Below are 22,160 nucleotides of genomic sequence, written 5' to 3' on the forward strand. Positions count from 1 at the left end.
GAGGCAGGCTGCAAAGGATACGGAGTAGGAAAGCACCTTCAACTTCACGCATTCTCTACAGACACAAACACACAGCAGAAAGTATAAACCCTCAAGTAGGAAGGAAGCACACACACTTCCCAACAGGCAACTGGCTCTGCAGAAGGAAGATGGGTCAGAGAATACCAAAGAGGAACATTTTACTTCTATAAAAATCAGAATCAAATAGACAAAATAGTATGGGAAGAGTACAAGATTTATTATTATTTTTTGTATATTTGAAATACTTTGTATTTTGAAAGAATTTAATGGCATAATTAATTATTCACACCATAAAAATTTATTGTGTTAACATTTAAACTATAGAAATGCATATAAATATATTAAATCATGAGAGAAATAAGAACTAAAAATAAATTTTAAAAATTGCTATTTAGTTTGGGGTTTTAAGTAAATTTGTAATGGGGCTTTGATTCTCAGGCAATTTTAAGATCTTTCATGATAAAATTTTCAAGGCTGGTATCCTGTATGTGAGTGTCATTAAAACTAAAATGAAATCTGAATGTGGAATTCTAGATTTCAGTCTTCCTTCTAGAAAGCTTTCTTTAGCATAGCAAGGAAGTGAGCTGACAACTATCCACACAAGTCTTACAGAATGTACTTAGAGTACCAAGTACGAAGTTCCTCCCCGTAACCTGCTGCCCTCTCACGGCTGCAGGAAGCCTGAGCTCTGCTACTCTCTTCTACTTGGACTTTGGGTCAGAAGTCAAGAAGAGCCAATACTGGAAGGGTTATAAACAAAATTTTATTGTAAAACCACTTTTAAAGAAAAATTTTCACAGGGTATTACACAATCCTTGAGATTACTGTGTCAGAGGCAGACATAGAAAGGTAAGAGAATGTCTTAAGGGGTTAAGAAGAGGTAGTAGAATTTTGATATCTACACTTCACTCTGTCCCTGAACCTCAAGACTGTAAGATAATAAATACTACACACAGAAAAAATCAGAAGACAGGCAAACCAATGCTGCATCTATAACCCACATAGTTCTCACTCTGGACTGTAATTCTGACCAAATTCATACTATTTCATTAATAGTCATGTTGAGCAGTTCATGGTAAGCAGTAATTTTATTTGACATGAGTTGTACCTTCTAATTAAACATTTGCAGAGATGAACTGACCTTCTAGGTGTCCTAACTACTAGATAGGAAATGGAAGACTGTGATAAAATTAGCCTAAGATCCAAATTTCTATACCTCATACTTTGGATATAGTTTCTAAAGGCAATGGTACTGTAGCCAAGGCAGGTTTTTACTTGTTTAAACACTTCAGTCTATTCAGACTTCATTTCACCAGGCTTGGTGGCACGCACCTTTCATCCATTCCAGCATTTGGGAGGCAGAGGCAAGCAGATCTCTTGAGTTCCAGGCTAGTCTGGTCTACATAATAAGTTCCAGACCTTCCCAGAACTACACAGTGAAATCCTGTCCCAAAACAAAAACACAATACTAAAGACTTAATTTTACTTAGTGCTAAAGTCTTCATTTCTGAAAGTTTTAAATAATTAGCTCCCCCAATTCCTGATTTGGTGTAACCATGGCCAGTACGGATAGCAAACTTCCTAACAACATTTAAAGTCTCCTACAGTATTTTTAAATACTGGTTTTTCCACACATCATCATGCTTTAGTAAGCATACTTATCTGTTCCTTTCTTGATAGACAACTACCATTTTACTCTACAAATAATCAAATAACTGCTTACCTCAAATTTCTACTCTTTGGAGACTCACTAAACTGAGTAACAATTTCACTCACAAATTTACAGTTCAAAACTCATTAACATATGGAAACAATTCTTTCACAAGCAAAAGATTCATGTCATGAATATAATTTATAAATTTCCTAATTCTCAACAGAGCCTCTTGGAGTTCAGTTCCATCTTCCATGTGAATTTCAGAGTGCACTTCAAACACCTCTGGATATGGATGTAAACAGCTTAGTGTCACTTTATCATGAAAACAATCTATGAAAATCAGAGTAATTTTTAATTTTTCCATCATCACTAACAAACAAATCTTAAGTTTTATCTATAGATATAAATCAGCTCTCAATTTTACACTTGGACTGTTCTACAACACAAACCAACAAACTTTATTTATAAGTTATAATATAGCTAATGCTTTCACAAATTTCAGTTCTATAATTTAGGGTATTTTTGAGAAGAGATATATTTATTTTTAAATATACAAAGAGATTAAACCATTAATATAAATATTTTCTCTCAAATATGTAATATTCTCTTGTAAAAGAAAAGAATTTCCAAAGATTTACAAAGCGATCTAAAGAGAAGTGAGCCTGATGTACGGACCACATCAACGGAGATGCCATTTCTGTCATGCTCACTGGTTCCTCACGTCAGCACTTCAAGATGGAGTCAAACCCATTGCTTCTGGCTTGACCTACTGCCGGGACAACTTACAATTAAAAAAAAAAACAACCTCAGAAAAAGGTCTCACGACAGAGTGGACAAGTGGACTTGTTGCTAGATGTAAACCATTTGTACTGAAAAAGAAAAGGGTTTAATGTTAGAATAGAGTTTTAAAGTTTATTAGATTACCATATACAATTCAATTCATTAACATATGGAAATAATTCTTTCACAAGTAAAAGAATGAATATAATCTATAAATTACCATATATATGGTAATCTAAATGATAAAATGAAAATGGGAACATATTAAAAATTTTGCCTTCCCATCTCCAAAATTAACATAACTAAATGTTCTTTCTGGAGGCTGCACTGTGATCCCTTGGCCCTGTATACTTAGGCTCATGAAGCAAACTAAGGTAGAAGATCTATGAAGAAATAATCAGTGTCCTTTTCAATACGATGTTTACAAAGAGCCAAAGGCTCTGAGGATGGATGGCTGAGTCAAGTCTTAGAGCCTCCTGTCCTGGTCTAGATCTCAAAGACCATCAATTCATTGAGTGCCAAGAGGTCCATGAGAGTACCCACTCATTAAAGTGCTTCCATGTTCCACCTCAGATTTTGAAACCTCCTTCTTAATGTCTTCTATAAACACATACTGTCGTCTTTCCTTAAACTGTGGGTATCTACATGACAGGAATGTGCAGTGCCCAGGACATGAGGTCAGACAACAACTCTTGTCAGGTTGCCTGTCTTGGGCAGCAAGTGCCTTTCCTTTACCTGCTGAGCCATCTTACCAGCCCTACACACCATCTTCCAAATAAATATCACATCTACACAGAGCACAAAACATGGAAGAAATTTCTCTCTGCCTTACCAAGCAGGCTGAGTGGAACTTTTTCTTGCATGTTCTACAGGCTTTTTTGGGAAGAGAATAGTTGAAACCATGAATAACTGAGAAGCAGATCATACAATCTTCAACACCCTCAAAACGTTTGTCTACATTATTCTTCCATAATGCTAAGCCTTCCATAATACTTCCATTCTGTAAGGAAAGAGGAAAGAGAGTCACTACACACTGAAGGCCTCCAAATGTTACTTTTATTCAATCCCACAAATTTCAAAGCTGAAATTTAATTCTGAAAGGAGAATCTGGTTGGTTATATTATCTCCTAACTTTCCTAAATGTTGTTTTAAATAATCTCTGAATTTTTAGGAAAAAATGTTAATTTTTCACAGTTTTTATAGGAAATACTGGGGGTTAAAGGTTTAAGTGAGATTCAGGCAGGGAAACAGAAGAAAAGGGGGAGTTTGGAAGTTAGTGAGCTAAGGGAATATGAGAAACCCTTATAGAAACCCATATCTTGTAAAATTATTTAAATATATATTATTTAGGCTCTTTATTAATCTCTGAGAATTTCATACACTGTATTTTGAACGTATCTACCATATCTACCAGCTCCCCCCATTTCCACTCAGATCTGCCTCCACGTACCTATACCCCCACCCAAACACTGTATTCCCTTTATCCACCTACCTATACCCTTACCCAAACACTGTATTCTCTTTAAAAAAAAAAAAAAATTTTAAAGAAAATCTTAACATAATGCTGCTACCTCTGCATGACCGGTTCGTTAGCAAGGTACCAGAGGCCCCCAAACAACAAAACTATTACCATTACCCCGGCTGCCCACCAGAACTAGATAAGAAGACATAATACACTCTGGTGGTCAAACAGAGAAATCAAACTAGAACTACATGAACCCTTCCTCCCTGCATACCCAGTGCCAGAAGGTGCTATGTAGGCCACTGAGGGAGAAAGGACATCAACTGTCTTACCCAGGCTGAACTCTGCTACAATGTGGCAAGATGTCCCTGTCTACTGGTGCAATAATGACAGTCTGTTGGGATAACAGCACCTTTCTCACTGGCTCGGTGGCCTGCTGCACAGGAGGGAATTCCCTCCTCAAAAGCCCACAGCCCTATTACTTTCGTTTTGCTAAATGACAAGCATGCTTTTAAACTTCCTTCTAAACACTTAAGTTTCAAACCCACAGATAAGTGCTGCTCTCTCTCAAGTGGGCAGCACTATAGAGACTCCTAGCTGGTCAAATGCTGAGAGGATAAATGACAATTGACTGCTAAGCCCTAAATGAGGCATCAGAATCCACCACTCAGAGAGTAGGAACCATCTTGGAGGAGGGAGCGGAAAGAATGTGAGCCCCAGAGGCTGTGAGGATGCTGTCTTTGGGCAGGCCATGGCTTCTGCACTTAGGAACTACTGCAGCCATGGCCACCTGCACAAGGCTGAGCCAACAAGACCAGCCCACGGAAGCACAGCAGACAGCATTAACTGGACTCTTCGGGGAGGGAAGAGGATGGGAGGTGAGCGAGGGGGGGGGGGGCGGGAGTCGGGGAGGGAAACAGAGAGTGGGTATGCTCAACATACAGTGTATATATGTAGGAAACTAGAAAAAATAAGAGATATTCTTTAAAAAAAAAAAAAAGGAAAAAAAAAAACCCAGAAAAGACTTTAAAGCCTTCTGAACCAATCCTTGTTCTAAGTGTTCTACTCCCAGCTTCTCTAGCGAAATTAAGTCATTCAGAATAGCTTTTCTGATTTTCAACTATCAGTGATGACATCATCTGACCTCAACTGACTTACAATAATGGAATGTAAATGTGCTTTAAAATAATTTCCCTTATTGTACTGTACTTAAAATATATACTTTACAACATACAAACAAAACTGTAGATTTATGATTGTTTAGCTCAAAGGCAAGTTGAAATGCAGGGACAAAAGCTACTGGGAAAGCCGCACTCATCAACCTAGTCCCTCTCAGGAGAGCCCCCAAGTTCTCTAACTCCACGTGCTGTTCTCCACCTTCGGCAGTGTCAGTGGAATAAAGCCCATCCTTGCCGACCAACAGAACATTCCTCAGAGCTTTGAAAAGTAAGGCAATGATGGCAGCTTCAGGTCATTTAGGAATGTGTTTTTGTTTAGCCAAGGATCTGCCATTTGTCAGGTCAGCAGAGGTTACACCTTGTGCTCAGCTGCTCTTTAAGCAGACGTCTCTCTGGCTGGAAGGCGGCAAAGACAGACCTGGTGGGTGAGGTAGGTGCTCAGCTGCAGCATCCAGTTCCGCCACTGCTGCACAGCCACCCCGACTCTCTTCCCACTCTCCACCGTTATTGAACCCAGGGGGTAATTGGAAGGCAACTGGATTATAAGTTCAATGACAATGTCTTCGATGGTGTAAGTAGCCATCACTTCTCGGGTGGTAGCTCGCGCTTTAACCTACAATACAAGAAAGGTATTTTTTCTTTACCAAACAGCTTCCTGTTATTCAAAAATCCAAACACTTTGCTAGATCAACTAACAGTTGAAGGCTACCTAGGAGGGTAAAGGAGATCAACACATCACTTATCGATATCAGGCATTTAAAGAGTAGGTTTAAGAGCCTGGCATGTGGCAGAGTGTGATGGTTCATGCTGTTAATTCCATCACTCTGAAGGTAGAGGCAGATGGATGTCTGTGATCTAGACTCATATACGTAGTGTGTTTCTGGTGAACCAAGGCTAAAAGTGAGACCCTGTCTCAAACATAAAAGACTTTAGCATGCTTTAGAGTCACTTTATGACATATACAGTTTGTCTTACAATTAACTGCTCATAGAAACTACCTAACTTTTGTAGGTTTTAACACAACAAAGCACTGCTGAACAGTCAAAAGGCACCCATAGTATTAAGTATCAGCTGGATGCCCACTCTATCTTTCTTGGCACAGAGGAATCAGAAAACAAGGCAGACAGTTTTCTATAAATTCTGAATCAAAAGGTTACAGTTTGTGATTGACATAAGCAATCAAAGGTATCAAAGGTATTTGTTTCCTGGAAAAGTTAAGACAATACTAACCGTCATGCCATTGAATAGCTGTGTACTTGTTTGTACAGAAGATATCTCTTGGAAAGAAAGAACACTGCTGACATACTTGCTTGTAAATCTATCTACAATATTGAAAACGCGCTTCTCACTGCTATTCCACCACAGCCGGACCATGGCAGGCAGGTCCTTTAAAGTCATATGATAGACTGAACAGGCCAAGTGTGGAATATGGTACGGAAGAGTTGCTGTTTCTGAGGAAAAAACAAATTCCAAGTCAGTGATACGTACTTCTCACCTAGAAGAGCAGGCTAACAATATAGTCCTTACTCAACAACAGTGTGGCAGCTCATTAAACAGACAACGACCCCCAACTCAGGGGATCAGCATCTTCCTACACACTCAAATAGAACTACAACAACAAGACACAGGAGTGAAAATCCCACAGACACAGAAAAGTCTAGAGATAATATCCCATGTTTCACACAAAAGACCATAAATGAAATGGGACAAGTATTTTTCAAAAAAAAAAAAAAGAAACATTTAAGGTGGTTGTTGTTTTTTGTTTTTTGTTTTTATTATAAAAGTTGCAACTGGACAGTGGTGGTGCATATCTTTACTCCCAGCACTCAGGAGGCAGAGACAGGCAGATCTCTGAGTTACAGAACAGCCAGGGCTACACAGAGAAACCCTGTCTTCAAAAACAAAAGCAAAACAAACAAAAAGATCTCAGGATCTGAACAGATGGTTTAATAGTTAAGAACATTTGTTGCTCTTGCAGAGGAACTAGATTCCCAGCACGCACATGGTAGCACACAGCTGTCTGTAATTCTAGTTCTAGAGAACAGACACCCTCTTTTGGCCTCTGTGGGCAGAAATGTAGTGCAGACACAGAACACTCATATATAAAAATAATAAAATAAATAAAAAATAAAAAAATAAAAATAAGTCTAAAGAAAAAAAAAGCACCCCAAACTTCACACCACATGCTGCATCCTCAGATAAATTTATAATATGACAACACAGCCAGGCGAACTATATGCCCATCTCCTCAACTAAAACTTCAAACTTATTTTAATCCCAGAAGAGTTAGATCTCTAGGAGTGTGAGGCCATCCTAGCCTACAGAATTCCAGGCTAGCAAGGGCCACAGTGAGACCGTCTCAAAAAAAACAAAAAACAACAACAACAACAAAAAACACCTCATATAGAATACTAAACTCCAAAAACAAAAGAAATTCTTTATTTACTTATCCATAAGATCCAGCAATTTGTTCTACCAGATAAATTTTAGAAAATCCTGCATTTCAGCACCCCCAGAGTTAAGACTTCCATTTGGGGTTCTCCTCCATACCTCTAGGAAGTTTAGTACAACGTGGCCTCAGTCAAATCGCTAAGAAGGATGCACCCATGTAGACCACTGACCTCTAATACTCAGCTGAAGCTCCTCAGTGAAGAATGTTTTGGGGTCCTTATTGGATACCTCAATAGCTGTCTCTCCATAAGTAGGGTTTTCTGGCATAAGTCTGAACAGATGATAGAGTAATTTATTCAAACTCTTAGTTTTCCGAAGATACATTGAATACAGAGCACGAAGCTGAAGGAAAGCAAAGAATGTATTAGTAAACTCAACTAAGCCAAGACAAAAGACAAAAACTATAATAGACTATGCAATGATACCATAAAACGTATTTCAACACTTGGAATTAGAAGGAAGAGCGAGTGATACAGTTCAGTGGCAGAGCACTAACTTGTCCTGACAAAGCAGAGTGTCGGAGGGAGTGACTGACAGCTCCGTTACAGGAAGACTCCTATACCTGACACTTACATCCGTACTTCCCAAATGCCTACAGGACGTGGCACTGCACTTTTGCCCATCAACTAGCAGTGCCCCTCCTTATGTTAGAGATATACTTCTAATATTTTTCTCAAGTCATCTCCCCATCAATAATACAGCCAAATTGGTTTGCAGGCTCTATTTGAGCCAAGACTATGTAGTTGCTATTCCCCACAGATGACCAACTACACCCTCCCACACATTCCTTCCACACCACAGCCTTTAATCTTGCAAATTCCTGAGTAAAACTAATCTCATTCTCAAGGTTAACTTTATATCAAATATTATAGCATTCTTTTAGAACAGAACACACGAATGAGTAACCCAAAATGTCTTCACAATTGTTTCACCACCAAACAGGAAATTCTATTAAAAAAATATCGACTTCTAGTCCCTCTTAAAATTAGGAAAATCTGGCACCCTGGGAGCACCCCCAGAACTCTGTGTGACACTCATGTTTCGTAACCACTTGTCTCTCCACATCTTTACTGCTCTGGTCTCTGTAGCAGTTACACCATGAGCCCTTCCTTTGTTCCACAGACCTCACAGCATCAGTCCCACCGAGGAAGCAAACTCCTCTTAAGGCCAGGTCCCATGCCAGCAGCAGATGACCAGCAGAAAGGAATTCAGTGGCATCTTTGGAGCTTCTGTTTGTTTTTGTCTCATAATGTTAAGTCAGGGCACTATGCTGCTGTCTGTTTTCCTACCTTCCAGGTCCTTTTGCATGTATATATTACGGGTTCCAGTTTTTGTTTTTGTTTTTTAAAGATTTATTTATTTATTATGTATATAGAAGAGGGCGCCAGGTCTCATTACAGATGGTTGTGAGCCACCATGTGGTTGCTGGGAATTGAACTCAGGACCTCTGGAAGAAGTCGGTGTTCTTAACTGCTAAGCCATCTCTCCAGCCCCAGTTTTCAGTTTTTATATGTGAACGTGTAGGTATGTTTCTTGTGCTTTTTCTTTCTTGTTGTTTTGTCTAATTCTGATTTGGTTTTGATCTGTCTTATTTATTATTCCTTAGATAAGGGAAAACAGAAAGGGTGTGGATTGGAGGGGAAAGGATGTGGGGAAGAATTGGAAGTAGTAGAGGAGGGAAACCATAATCAGAATATATTGTATGGAAAAAATTATTTTCAAGAAAAGAAAAAGAAAATGCTGCTGTTGCTGGGCCCATGGTGCATGCCTTTAATCCCAGCATTTTCAAGACAGGCAGGCAGATCTTTTGAGTTCTAGGCCAGAGCTGCACTGAAGGCCTTGTCTTAACAAGAAAAGCTTCTGTACAATCTCCTTAAGTTCCTGCCACTATCTTAAGAATCAAAACTATGCCTCATGTCCATTTTCCTGATATAAGGAACATGGTGACTTTAAGATGACACATTTCCCCAGATAGTGGTGGCGCAGCCTTCAATCCCAGCACTCGCCAGACAGAGGCAAGTAGATCTCTGTGAGTTTGAGGCCTGCCTGGTCTACAGAGTGAGGACAGCCTCCAGGGCTACACAAAGAAACCCTGTCTGGGGGATGGCAGGGGGAGACGAATTTCATATATACCAAACTCCAAATTTGCAGTCATTTTTTTTTTTTTACATCAATAATGTTTTTAGAACAAATCTAAAAGCTCCACAAGAGACTCTTAAAATACAGCATCAGCAAAAGTACTAAACCTAAAAACAGGCCTGATGAGAAATAAAATATTCTGTTTAGCAATTAGATCAATGTTGGCCCTCGTGTGATCTCCCCTAAAATACACAAATATAAGAATGTATAAACTTGGCCAGGCTACAGTGGTGCACACTTTTAATCCTAGCATTCTGGAGGTGGAGACAGGCAAATCTCCGAGTCTGAGGCCAGCCTGGTCTACAAAACGAGTTCCAAGACAGCCAGAGCTACACAGAGAAACCCTGTCTCAAAAGACAAAACAAAACAAAGAAAGAAAAAAAAAGTGTACAAATTAATATATTTGTACCAAGGCATGGGTATAAGCAACAACAAAGTATAATTTAAGAATTCATAAAAGAATGTCAGAAACAGTTATGTCCACTTTAGACAAGAAGTCTTCAACTAAGTATTTCTGTTCTGACTGTAGAAGACAATTCCCAAGGTAATTTCACAGGTGGACACCTGTAATCCCAGCACTCCAGAGGCTGAGGCAGGATAAAGGCCATGTCTCAAAACTGACAAGAAGAGGGGGTTTTGTTGTTGTTTGCTTATCTTTAAATAAAGTGTGAGTATTTCTGAAGAAATAAAAGGTAAAATCTCGGGCTGGAGAGATGGCTCAATGATTAAGAGCACTGGCTGCTCTTCCAAGGGACCCTGGTTCAATTCCCAGCACCCACGTGGCAGTTCACAACTGTCTGTAACTCCAGTTCCAGGGGATCTTACACCTTTACACAGACATATATGTAGGCAAAACACCAACGCACAGAAAATAAAAATAATTTTTTTTTTTAAAGGTAAAATCGTACAGGATAGCACACACCTATAATGTTAGAATTGGGAAGGCTGAGGCAGCAGATTTGAGTTGGACTTACACAACAATATTCAATCTGAAAAATGAGTATGACAGGCAGAGGCAGGAAATGAGGGTGCGAAAGACTGAGCTCTTTCTTCTGAAATGTGAAATAACAGAGACATCTAGTGGCCATCGCAGTAACTGGATATTGTTAGGCTATTTTCACTGGGTTAGTTTTGACACAGGCAACACGGCTCATGTCACTGGGTAGAGTCTTTCGAAGCCCATCCTCAGAACACTGGTTTTCAGTGATGTAGCAACTGAATCTCTGTAGCAAGATGGTGGCTTCCAAGCCGGAGGGTGGTGGTACACGCTTTAATCCCAGCACTCAGGAGGCAGAGGCAGACAGAGCTCTGAGCGTTTGAGGCCAGTCTGGTCTACAAAGTTGTGAGTTCCAGGACAGCCAGGGCTACACAGAGAAACCTTGTCTTGAAAAACAAAACAAAAAAGATGGTGGCTTCCAAAAACAGCAAGACCTAATTCCAATTCTCTAAAATCACTGCTAGCACAAAGTCAAATCATGACCAGACCTTTCCCTAAAGATGAGAAATCAGTTGATTACATTCTGTTAGGAGAAAAAAAACGGCCCAGCCCCATTTCCAAGATTCACTCTGGGGAAAAAAGGCATGCATTTGGAAGAGTAAGAAAGTTGAAACAGGGGGCTCAGGAGTTAAGAGCACTGACTGCTCTTCCAGAAAACCCAGATTCAATTCCCACCAGGCACCCACATGGCAGCTCACAACTGCCTGTAACTCCAGTTCCAGGGAATAAACACCCTTACAGACATACATACAGGCAAAACACATACACACATAAAATAAAAAAATACTAAAAAAAGGTAGCAACAATCTTTGACAGCTGGTATATGACCCTGGCTAGAGAGGTTAAGATTAAAATGTAGGGCATCCCCACTTTAGTCAAAAAGATAGGAAGGAACGTCCTTTGAGAAACAAACTACAGCACAACAGTCCAAAGTTGTCACGTTGTTTATTCCATAGCACCCCACCACCCCAAGATGACCTGTGTTTATTTACCTGAGATGAAGCAGCTTTGAAGAAAGTAAGTATTAATTTCCAAGTGAGGAGGTATCCCAGAACATAGCAGAAATCCTCGCTCAGTGGCTTAATGGAAACTATCTGCCCCACAGGAACACAGCCCAGGACGCTCTCTAGGAGTTCTTCTTGAGTGCTAAGAAGAGACATCAGTGCTGCCGGCGGTGACCTGGGAGACAACAATCAAACAGTACCATTTACTTGTCTCTCAACAAATTAAAAGGACTTAAAAACTTCAAGCATTAAAAAAAGAAAATTTCCCCTATTTTCCAAAAAGATGTCAAGAGCTGAACACAGTTGTAGAAAACTCCTACCCAACTTTCTGTTGTAAGGAAAGCAAGTCACGTGGCCAGAGAAGCACGTGGCTCAGGTAGAAAGGGACCAGGGAATCTAGGCTTCTCGTCTTACCAAGGGAAGGAGGAGGCACTGAGCTTCGCCTGACTGCCCACTGCGGTTCTTACTGTCTGCTCACTTTGCAATCAGACCATGTCAAAAGGACCATCACAATTTATCCAACCCTTTTCATTTTAATCCGAGCATCTCTCTTCTGAGACGCTTCACAATCACATTAATTCACAGTGTAGTTCACTTTCTTTACTGGACCACCTAACGCGGTACTTGGGAGTCTTAAAAAGTGAGACCCTCACTGGCTTTCAGACTCTCCTCTATCACAGCGCTCTCACCTGGTTCTTACATCTTCCTGCTGTTTCCCCTGCTGGCTTCCTGCTGCTCACTCATGAACCAGGCTTTCTCTGAGCCTCTGCCGTATCACAGACAAGCCTTGCTATTCTTGTCACTGCTACCTAACAAACAGCAGTCTGAAATCACTTTCCATACTGCCACCCAATACTGTTATCTAACTTCCGGAACGGTTCCACCTCAGCTTGCTTGTTTCTGCAGTTTTATGCTTTACCTCATGTCAGATCAGATGGTGTCATGCCACGTCCTAGCAAATGATGTCCTAAATCCTTAATGATTTCATCTGCACAGGCTGGGTGTGGCATAGGCATGTATGTGTTTGCCCACAAGAGGACATCAGGTTTCTTCCTTTATCACTTTTCAGCTTATCCCTTCAGACAAGGTCTTCTCACTGAACCCAACACTCAACACTCACTGTTTAGGCTACTCTGGCTGGGAGCAAACCCTGGGCACCTGCCTGTCTCTGATCCCCTACCCAAATCCTGGGCTAACAGGCACATCTGGCCATGCCTGCCTCTTACATAGGTACTGGGGATTCCAACTGGGGTGTTCACGCTTCACAGAAAGGGCTCTTTCCTAACGGATCCAGTTCTCTAGCCGAATAATACCATTTCTAAGGCCATCTCTTATCCTGCTCCTCAACGATTATTCTAGTTTCTTCCACTATATCCTTCCCTGCTCTGTACACAGTAGTAGTTCAATTCTCACTGAACAAATGAGAACTGTGAGTTTGCTATAATCCGGGAAGCATTCTGAGTGATGCCGGGAAGTGAACAGAGAACAGAAGTTCTTTCTCTCACAGGGCTTGCTGAATAACTGAATATAACAGTGACACACACTCACCATTTCCCATGGACATCTTGAACAGTCACACCTCGGTGTCTGCCCAGTGTTTCTTCTGTGTCCTACTGCAACACTAGCAAGCTGTCTGTCCTGTTTCTTAGCACCTGTCACACGTTATACAGTCTACTACAGAGCAGCCGCATGCATCCACTAATTGTAAGCCCCTTTGGGGTTAGACTTTCCTTTGGGCCACCAGCTCACAAAAAGACACAGAGACTTATTAATTATGGAAACGTGGCCTATAGCTTAGGCTTGCCCAGCTTCTCTTATAAATTAATAAGCCTGTCTTTATTCATCTACACTCTGCCACGTGGCTCAGTCACCTCTCCTCGGTAATGTAGGTCTGACTTCTTCAGTGTCTTGCTGGCGTCTCCCCAGAGTCCCTCTCTCCCCCAAAAGTCCGGCCTCTTCTCTGCTGCCTAGCTACTGGTCATTCAGTAACAACACGTGTTCACACAGTGTAAAGAAACATTCTGCAATGCCCCTTGGAAAAAACAAGGTGCTTACTATACATTGTACTTATGCTTCTGCACTTATATTCTGTGGATACCTGAACTACCTCACTAGTCCCACAGCTACCACATGCCCAAAGGAAGTTGTTATGAACAGTAGCACAATGAACTATGATTCAGGAGCAATTAAACAAGAAAATATGGGGCCTGGGGGTGTGGCTCAATAGTTAAGAGCACTGTATGCTATTGCAGAAGACTGAGGTCTGATTCCTAGTATCCATAGGGCAGCTCACAATCCTCTATTAACTTCAGTTCCAAGGGATATGCTGCACTCTTCTGGCCTCCAAGGGCAGCAGGCACACATGTGGTACACTGATATACAAAACACCCATATACATAAAATTATTTTAAAAATAAAAAGAGAAAATAGTTAACAAGAACTCTGGATTTCATTTGCCTTATGGAACTTGCAAAGGGTAATGCATACAGTACAAATTAGTACAAATTCTAAAGTCAGAGGATTTTGGGTTTTGTTTTTTTTGGGTTTTTTTGTTTGTTTGTTTTTTGTTTTGTTTTGTTTTTCTCTGTGTAGCTTTGGAGTCTGTCCTGGAACTCACTCTGTAGACCAAGCTGGCCTCGAACTCCCAGAGATCCACCTGCCTCTGCCTCCTGAGTGCTGGGATTAAAGGTGTGTGCCACCACCACCAGGCTGAAATCAGAGTTTTTCTGCATTTCTTTCTAAGAATCTGGCAAACCAGATTATAAAAGGAAAGTGGGATTGGGGTGATTTAGTGGGTAAAGAAAGCACTTACTATACAAGCTTAGGGGCCTGAATTTGGATCCCAAGAGCTCGTGAAAAGCTTGCTTGAGGTGGTAGCACATTTCTTTAGCCCTAGCCCTCATAGGGCAAGATAGGAGGTAGAGACAGGAGAGTCCCCAGTGGCTGGTGGCCAACTGGGCAAACTGCAGCAGAAAACAAGACCATCACAGACAAGAGGAAAGTGAGGACCATCACCCGACCTTGCCCTGTAAACTCCACCCCCCCCCCACACACAAAACCCAGCACACAGCAAACACATACTAAAAAAAAAAGTGAAAGGAAAGCAACCAAGCCCAAAAGGCTTACAAGGCAGGTTCTTCCTCTTCATCTCCATACGACTTCAGATTATCCTGATCATACTTCGGGAATTCAGGCATCAGTCTGAGAAGCAGAAGACCATTTTTAAACACTTTATAAGAAGCTGTCTATTGTGAACTTGTACTTTAGGCCAACAAGACATACTTTGTGGTGAGTTTATCTTTTAATAATTCTTTTCCAAACTAACTACTTATGGCCAAGATTATCTGAACACGAATTACACAGGGACAGAGATGATCCAAGTCAAAGGCTCATCCTCCCTAGTACTACCCAGTCTCCTTTCATCTCTCACTTAATTGCTTTAAAGACCAAAGACAAACAAGGGGCTGGACCAGTGGCTCAGTGACTAGTGACAAACAACTTAAACAGACATCATGCTCTAAAGACTAAAGCACTCCTTCAGTTGAAACTGCCTTACTTGTAGAGCATGTGATAAGCAGCAATTTGCACAGGTCTGGCTCTGAAGAGAAGCAGTGGAGTCAGAGTATTGAGCAAAGTCTGGAGGTGCTCTGGCAAGTTTGTTTTCTGGCCGGTGACCAGTCTCACAGGGAGCTTGTGACTCAGCAGCTGGTCCTTTGACATGTATGTTAATGTTTCACACATGGGCTTCAGCATTGCATTCTGAAAGGATGTTTCAGACAGGTCTTTGTTTTCTCCTGATATCAAAATGAAGAAACACATACATCTCAAAGAAAGTAACGTAAGTGCGCTGATCAAATCAAACGTCATTTAAGAAAACTAAATTAAAACTAGATACAACCTTTAATAAAGTCCTGACTGGAAACAAACTGATTATGTGTTTTTGTCATTCAACTGTTATAATGGCCTCAACTGCATGCTTTTGAAAAAGCAACAGTTCTCTAGAGGGTTCTAGTCTTGCACACTGTTCAATTATATATCGTAACTTGCAATGGTCTCCAGATACCAAGTCATCTTTCCCTGTGTCTGCACCCTGAAGCATCAGCATGGAAACTGCCTCTAAGAAATGAAGCTTATTCAAACCCAACAGTCACTTTGGTAAGTACCTTAGCCCCTTTGCACTTACCTGTAGCAGTCACCAAAAGAGGTAATAGCAAACTGTGGATGCCTTGAGAAAAAAATTCTTTCCATTCGCTGATGAGATTCACAGGAAGATTGCCAGCAGTATCTGGAGTTATTGAATCAAAAAAGGCACTGAGATCACAGGCCAGATCAAAGCTGACACAGGCAAACAGTTGCACAAGTGGAACAGAATACAATGCCTGATTCTCACTGGTTGTCTAAGGAAACAATAGAAATGAAATTGATAAGCAGGCTGCTACCAGAATACCTTAAACAAGACAGGATAGAGAACATCTTCATCATTCTGAATCAGAGGAAGAGAAGGAAGAAGAGAAGGTAGCCGTTCAAGCACATAGTTCAAAAGAAATTTAAATACCAGGCTTTTAAAATTAAATACCAGGAAATGAATAATTATCAATGAACAATTTATCCTGAAGTAAACTTGTAAATCTGTAAAGTATGTAAGAAAACAATGTTTGTATTTGCCAAGTATACATCAAAGCAGCTTTCAAAGTTAAACACCAGGAAATGAATAATTATCAATGAACAATTTATCCTGAAGTAAACTTGTGAATTTGTAAAGCATGTAAGAAACAGTATTTGCATTTGCCAAGTACACATCAAGTACACATGCTTTGGAGCTCCACACGTCGAGCATTGAGCCATCTTAAAATAATGAAATGCAGAATGAAATGGGAGCTAAAATCCCAACTCACATGGCTGGTAACCAGGCAAAGCAGACTCAGACCACATCAGCCTTCAGACCTGGTGTCTCAGACTTCACAAGTTACTATTATTCTAGTAAGAACACTAATTCCTTGCTCAATTTTTTATCTTTCATAAATTTTATAAAATTTATAAAATGTAAATAATTTATAAAATTATTTATAAATTATAACAAATTTAATTATAATTTATAAAATATAAAACATTTAAAATTTATAAAATATTAAAACAATTTTATAAAATTTATAAATGTTTATTTTTCATGAATTACTTTGCTCATACTTCACAGCATCCTTTAAAAATAATCACATCCAGTTGTGTGGTGCTGGTACATGCCTTTAATCTCAGCACTTAGAAGTCAGAGGCAGGCCAATCTCTGAGTTTGAGGCCAGGCTGGTCTACAGAGTGGAGTTCCAGGACAACTAGGGATACACAAAGAAACCTTGTCTCCAAAAAACAAACAAACAAACAAAAAACTTGCCATGATGAAACTGAACCTGAAAAGGCTGTGTTGCAAATACTAAATGAAAACAAGCTAATTGAAAATTTTAAATGCAAATTGGAGAACGAACACCTGGGACTCATGAACTGCTATCCTTTTTCTGGCGTGCCCAGCAGTGCCTAGTTTAGGAACAGCTACAGTATTGTCAATGTTTTCTTAACAAAAGAAAAACAGTCATGACTTAAAGATCTACAGGTGTGCACAAAGACCCACCAGAGGTGATGACACACAGGTTGATTTACCTCCAGCCATGACAACATGGAACACATGATGAAGTCCCATTCACTCTCCGCCAGAGGGTATGAGCAGTACTTGAGAAACAAGGAAAGGAACCGCATGATTTCTATGTTTACACCAAGTACCTCTGGACTTGCTTCTGACAGATTACTGTGATAAAGGCAAAGACATTCAATTAGAAAACAGTCCATTTTAAACCAGGTATGCATAAATGATGCCTTAAATAACCACTAAAATTCTGTTCACTCAAAAAATTGTAAATATAAAATACAGAATCTGGGTCCACATTTTATATAGGGGAAAATAAAGTATTACCTACCAACTGAAAAGAAAAATGTCTTCATGCTGTTTCTTCCAGCTTATTATAATTTTTAATATACCATGCAATAGCTGTTTGTCATCTACACTTCTAGTTTGCAGGCAAGAATTGAAAATGGCAAGATGTCCAAAAGCTCCTAAAGTAAAATTCAGAGTGAAAAGGAAAACATATTTTAAACGACTTCTATAAAGAAAAGTCTACTTTGGAAAGCTGAAAATGTATCACACAAGCTGCTAACTCTTCCAAAAAAGAGTTTGAGCCTGGCATGATACACGTGTACTCCTGCAATCCAGTACTTCAGAGGTGGAGGCAGGAGGATGCTGACGTCCAGACAAGCCTGAGCTACACAACACACTTGGTCTATAAATAAGCAAATTAACAGAATAAACACATCTATTATACTAAAAGTCCACAAATGAGCTTAGCAATGCTATATGGGCAGAAGTGTGTCTCCATGCCCACCCAGCATGTAGTCCAAAAAGGGAACGGGAAGAGGACAGGAAATGCATGGTTCTGAATGTTACACTGGCCTTTCCTATTTTTATATATATACAGGAGCCTTCTGTACTTAACTTTCAAAAACAAAAACAAAAAAGGCAAAGCTATCGAGTGCAAAGTTAAACAAAGTAGGCAATAGAACATACAGAATTCTATAATTAATACATTTACTCACAAAGCATATATTCCTTCTTGTAAGCTTTTACAAGATATCCAAACCTCATGAAGTAAAATTCAAAATGAAAATTTTATATTTTAAATTGTAACAAAAAGCCAGTATCTGTCTTGAGCAGTACCCAGCTTAGTACTTCTAAAAAGGGTTATGTGAGTGAGGTTACACCAATCAGCTCTAATTAATTTCACTCCTAAGGAACCCACCCTATCATTTCAAAATCCACCTTCTGATTTATCCAACATCTTTTGTTCCCAATTTTACCTTCAATGACAGCTAAACTGAACTATCTGTACTCTGATTCTGTGTCCAGGAATGTTCTTCCCAATAATCATACATGTTCAAACAAGAGCCTTCAACACCATTTTATGAAACTGCATTGGCACTGGGAAGCAGTGGAAAGTCCCTCCTTACTGCTATTTCCATTGCAGTATACAGGCTCCATTACAATCAGTTCCAGCAGGGCGTAACATGAGTTCTGTCTGTTTTCTCTACAACAGGAACTGCATGGAGATGCTTATTAAATCAATAAATACATGAACTAACAGTGCAGAGTTCAGAAACAGTCAAATACTACAAAAGCTATTCCTGTACCTTTATCTGTTCAATTGCCAGTTGACTAGGGAGAAATGAGACGAAGCTTTAAAAAGCTTTACAGGTGGAAGCTTCAGGATATAGCTGCTCAGTAGTAGAGTACTTCTCTATCATGCAGAAAGCCCTAGATACCCCAGTACATGAAAAACACTGGCAGATGGAAAATACATGGTCATAGGGTACTGCTGGACATCAATTTTCTCTCAAGGCTCTAGCACTTCTGTTCAGAAAGGAGGCAACAGTCACTCTTCCCGGTATGCATCCTAACAACTACCAACTCGAAAAGTAACAAAATCATAAGGTGGAGACAATGAGCTCATATAGACTTTGCACGTGCATCTTTGGTTTTACGTGCTAAGAAGCTCTTCTTTAGACTCAAGGAAAGATTAAAATGATAAAAATATTACCCAGCAACTAACCATTAATACTGCAAAGGTCTTCTTTAGTCCAGCCCAAAAAAGCAGGTATACATTGAGCACTAAATTCTTTCTTTTCTTCTTTAGACAAAAATGGACAGAGACTCTGAATGGTATGCAAATTACCTTCTGTTAGAGGGAAGAAACTGTTTAGAGAGGAAAATATTAATTATAGTCATTCAATAATTACAGTTATTTCACAAAATTCTATTATTCAGACTACTCAAAAGGAAAATAAGTCTACTTGTGGGAATCCACAGAGGCTATCTAGTGAGAACTTACTTAGGGTCAAAGAAGCTGAGCTTGCTTACCCAGGAGGGCTGCATAATGGATGATTCAGCCATGGTCGTGTTTACCAGGTGTTTGGAAGGGTCTATACTTGGCTCTACAGTGTGCTTTGATCTTGCAAGGGGAAGGTCTTTTGCCTCTCCCCTTGGCATATTATAAAAAGCCCTTTACAATAAAGGACGAGGCTACTGTCTGTCTTCTCATCTCGGTCTCTTTCCGTCTATCATTTCTTATTTCCTCTCTCCTCCACCTAAGAAACCTTTCAAAGGTGGAGGTGGACTCCCACATCTACTACATAAATTCTCCAGATAAAAGAAGCCATTAGATTGGTAATTCCAAATGGCTATTTTTATTTTGTAGCTTTTTATCTTTTCTTGAAATGAGCATATATAACTTTTCCAGGGTCTGACGATTTTTATCTTTTATTATTATTATGCCAGTGGGCTGGACTGCATAGAGCCTAGTACTGTGTTTGCCCAGCATTCACAAAGCCCTGGAATCAATGTCTAGCATCAAGAAAACAAAAAACAAAAACAAAAAACAAATGAAAACCCAAAACTTACTATGCAGAATGGTACCAATGGGTGATACATATTATTAAGGCTTATTTGTTGTTAATTTTTATTCTTTGTATTACTTCCTATAAGTCAGTCAAGTTACCTCAAATAAAATTTCTTCATTTTTTATAAGATTTAAAAAACTGAAATTTAAGGTGGGTGGTGGTCTTTAATCCTAGGACTCAGGAGGCAGAGGCAAGAGGATTTCTGTGAGTTTGAGGCCAGCCTGGTCCATAGAGCAATTTCCAGGATAGCCAGATCTACACAAGGAAATCTTATCTCAAAACAAACCTGAAATTCAGTTAACAATTCTATAGTGCCAGAACACACAGAGAATTCTACTTAAGTCAGTAAATCAAAACGCTTGTGAGTAAACCTCAGCTAAGCATTAATCCAAAAGTTGAGTTCAACAGTAAAGCCACCACAATCTGCTTGTCTTACACATTTACTGCATTCTGGCATGTACTTTCATACAATAGTCTTTATGTAAGAAAAGAGGAGGGGCCACTGTTGCACAAATCCTAAATGGTCTTATAATAAAAACCCAGAGCCAGATATCAGGGTGAAAGCCACCTCTCACCTCGCCAACTCCTCAGCCAAAAAGAGAAGATCCTGTCTCCATGAATCCACAGACTGAATGCCTCTGAGTCCTCAGTCGAAAGGGCCTAATTCCTGTCTCCTTCCACCTTATATTCCTGTCTCTGCCCAGCCATATCACTTCCTGTCTCAACCTTCCTAGTGCTGGGATTAAGGCGTGTGACTCCCAAGTACTGGGCTTAAAGGTATGTGATCCCACGTGCTGGAATTAAAGGAGTATGTCACCACTGCCTGGCTGTTTCTCTTTTAAACTGGATTAATCTCATGTAATCCAGGGTGGCTTTGAACTCACAGAGATCCAGATGGATCTCTGCCTCCCAAGTGGTAGGATTAAAGGTATGTGCCACCACTGCCTGACCTCTGTGGCTTGTGTGGCTGGCTCTGTCCTCTGATCTTCAGGCAAGTTTTATTACAGTACAACAAAATATCACCACAGGTTACAGAGATGGCCCAGTGGTTAAGAGCACATGCTGTTCATACAGAAGACCCCAATTCAGTTCCCAGCACCCACATGGCTGGCTACAATCACCTGTAAGTCTAGTTCCAAGGGATCCAATGCCCTCTCCTGCACTCCATGGGCACCAGGCACACACATGGTGCACATATATCCATGTAAGCAAACACATAAAATAAAAACTAAATGACTTTGGGCGGGGGGAGTAGAGGCTGTGAGAGACCAGGAGGCCAAGGAAGGGAAGCCAAGAAAAGGAGGGAAGGAAGGAGAGAGGAAGGGAGGGAGGGAGGGAGGGAGAGAGGAAGGGAGGAAGAAGAGGAGCAATTTTTTTCCCTCCTAATTCCACAAAACAAATATGGTGGTATGTTGAAAACAAAAAGTACTGTTATCAGAAGATTTCATTTCATTTTATTTTATTTCATGTGTACTGATGTTTTGCCCAAATGTCTTTGTGTACCACTTGCATGCCTGGTGCCTTCAGAGACCAGAAGAGAGTGCCAGATCCTCTGGAACTGAGTTACAGATGGTTGCTGGCTGCTAGGTGGGAGCTGAGAATTGAACCCAGGTCCTCTGCAAGAACAACAAGTGCTCTTAACTAATGAGTGATCTCTCTAGCTTCCTATCAAAGAATTTCAGAGGAAATCAGGCTTATAAAATGTTCTTTTCTTGAAATAAACATAAAATTTTATGAAGTGTCAAGTTAGAAGTTTCATTCAAAACAACAACAAAAATCTGTTAATCCCAGCACTCAAGTAGCAGAGGCAGGCAGATCTCTGAGCTGAAGACCAGCCTGGTCTACAGAGTGAGTTCTGTGAACTAGGTGAACTAGGGCTGCACAGTGAGACACTGTCTCAGAAAACAACCATGACTCCAATCCAAACCCATTCAAGTCTGTCAGTCTTCAGTTCTCATTTCCTTTCATTCAGTTTCCTCGC

At 40.1% G+C, this 22,160-nt stretch overlaps 1 protein-coding gene across 1 annotated transcript in view; it reads right to left on the reverse strand.

Moving 5' to 3' along the window:
- Positions 1 to 770: 770 nt before the first annotated feature.
- Positions 771 to 22,160, reverse strand: part of Ltn1 (listerin E3 ubiquitin protein ligase 1) — a 53,670-nt gene continuing 32,280 nt past the window's right edge. Inside the window, exons 19-30 of the mRNA XM_036203362.1 lie at positions 19,333 to 19,475; positions 17,650 to 17,785; positions 17,336 to 17,480; positions 15,870 to 16,083; positions 15,243 to 15,480; positions 14,813 to 14,887; positions 11,675 to 11,861; positions 7,717 to 7,888; positions 6,326 to 6,546; positions 5,514 to 5,708; positions 3,288 to 3,455; positions 771 to 2,544 (exon numbers count right to left, since the gene is read on the reverse strand). Coding sequence (XP_036059255.1) covers positions 2,482 to 2,544; positions 3,288 to 3,455; positions 5,514 to 5,708; positions 6,326 to 6,546; positions 7,717 to 7,888; positions 11,675 to 11,861; positions 14,813 to 14,887; positions 15,243 to 15,480; positions 15,870 to 16,083; positions 17,336 to 17,480; positions 17,650 to 17,785; positions 19,333 to 19,475 — 1,957 coding nt within the window. The 3' untranslated portion in view covers positions 771 to 2,481. The remainder of the gene's footprint in view (positions 2,545 to 3,287; positions 3,456 to 5,513; positions 5,709 to 6,325; positions 6,547 to 7,716; positions 7,889 to 11,674; positions 11,862 to 14,812; positions 14,888 to 15,242; positions 15,481 to 15,869; positions 16,084 to 17,335; positions 17,481 to 17,649; positions 17,786 to 19,332; positions 19,476 to 22,160) is intronic.

Source organism: Onychomys torridus, chromosome 12, assembly GCF_903995425.1.
Source record: "Onychomys torridus chromosome 12, mOncTor1.1, whole genome shotgun sequence".
NCBI lineage: Eukaryota > Metazoa > Chordata > Mammalia > Rodentia > Cricetidae > Onychomys > Onychomys torridus.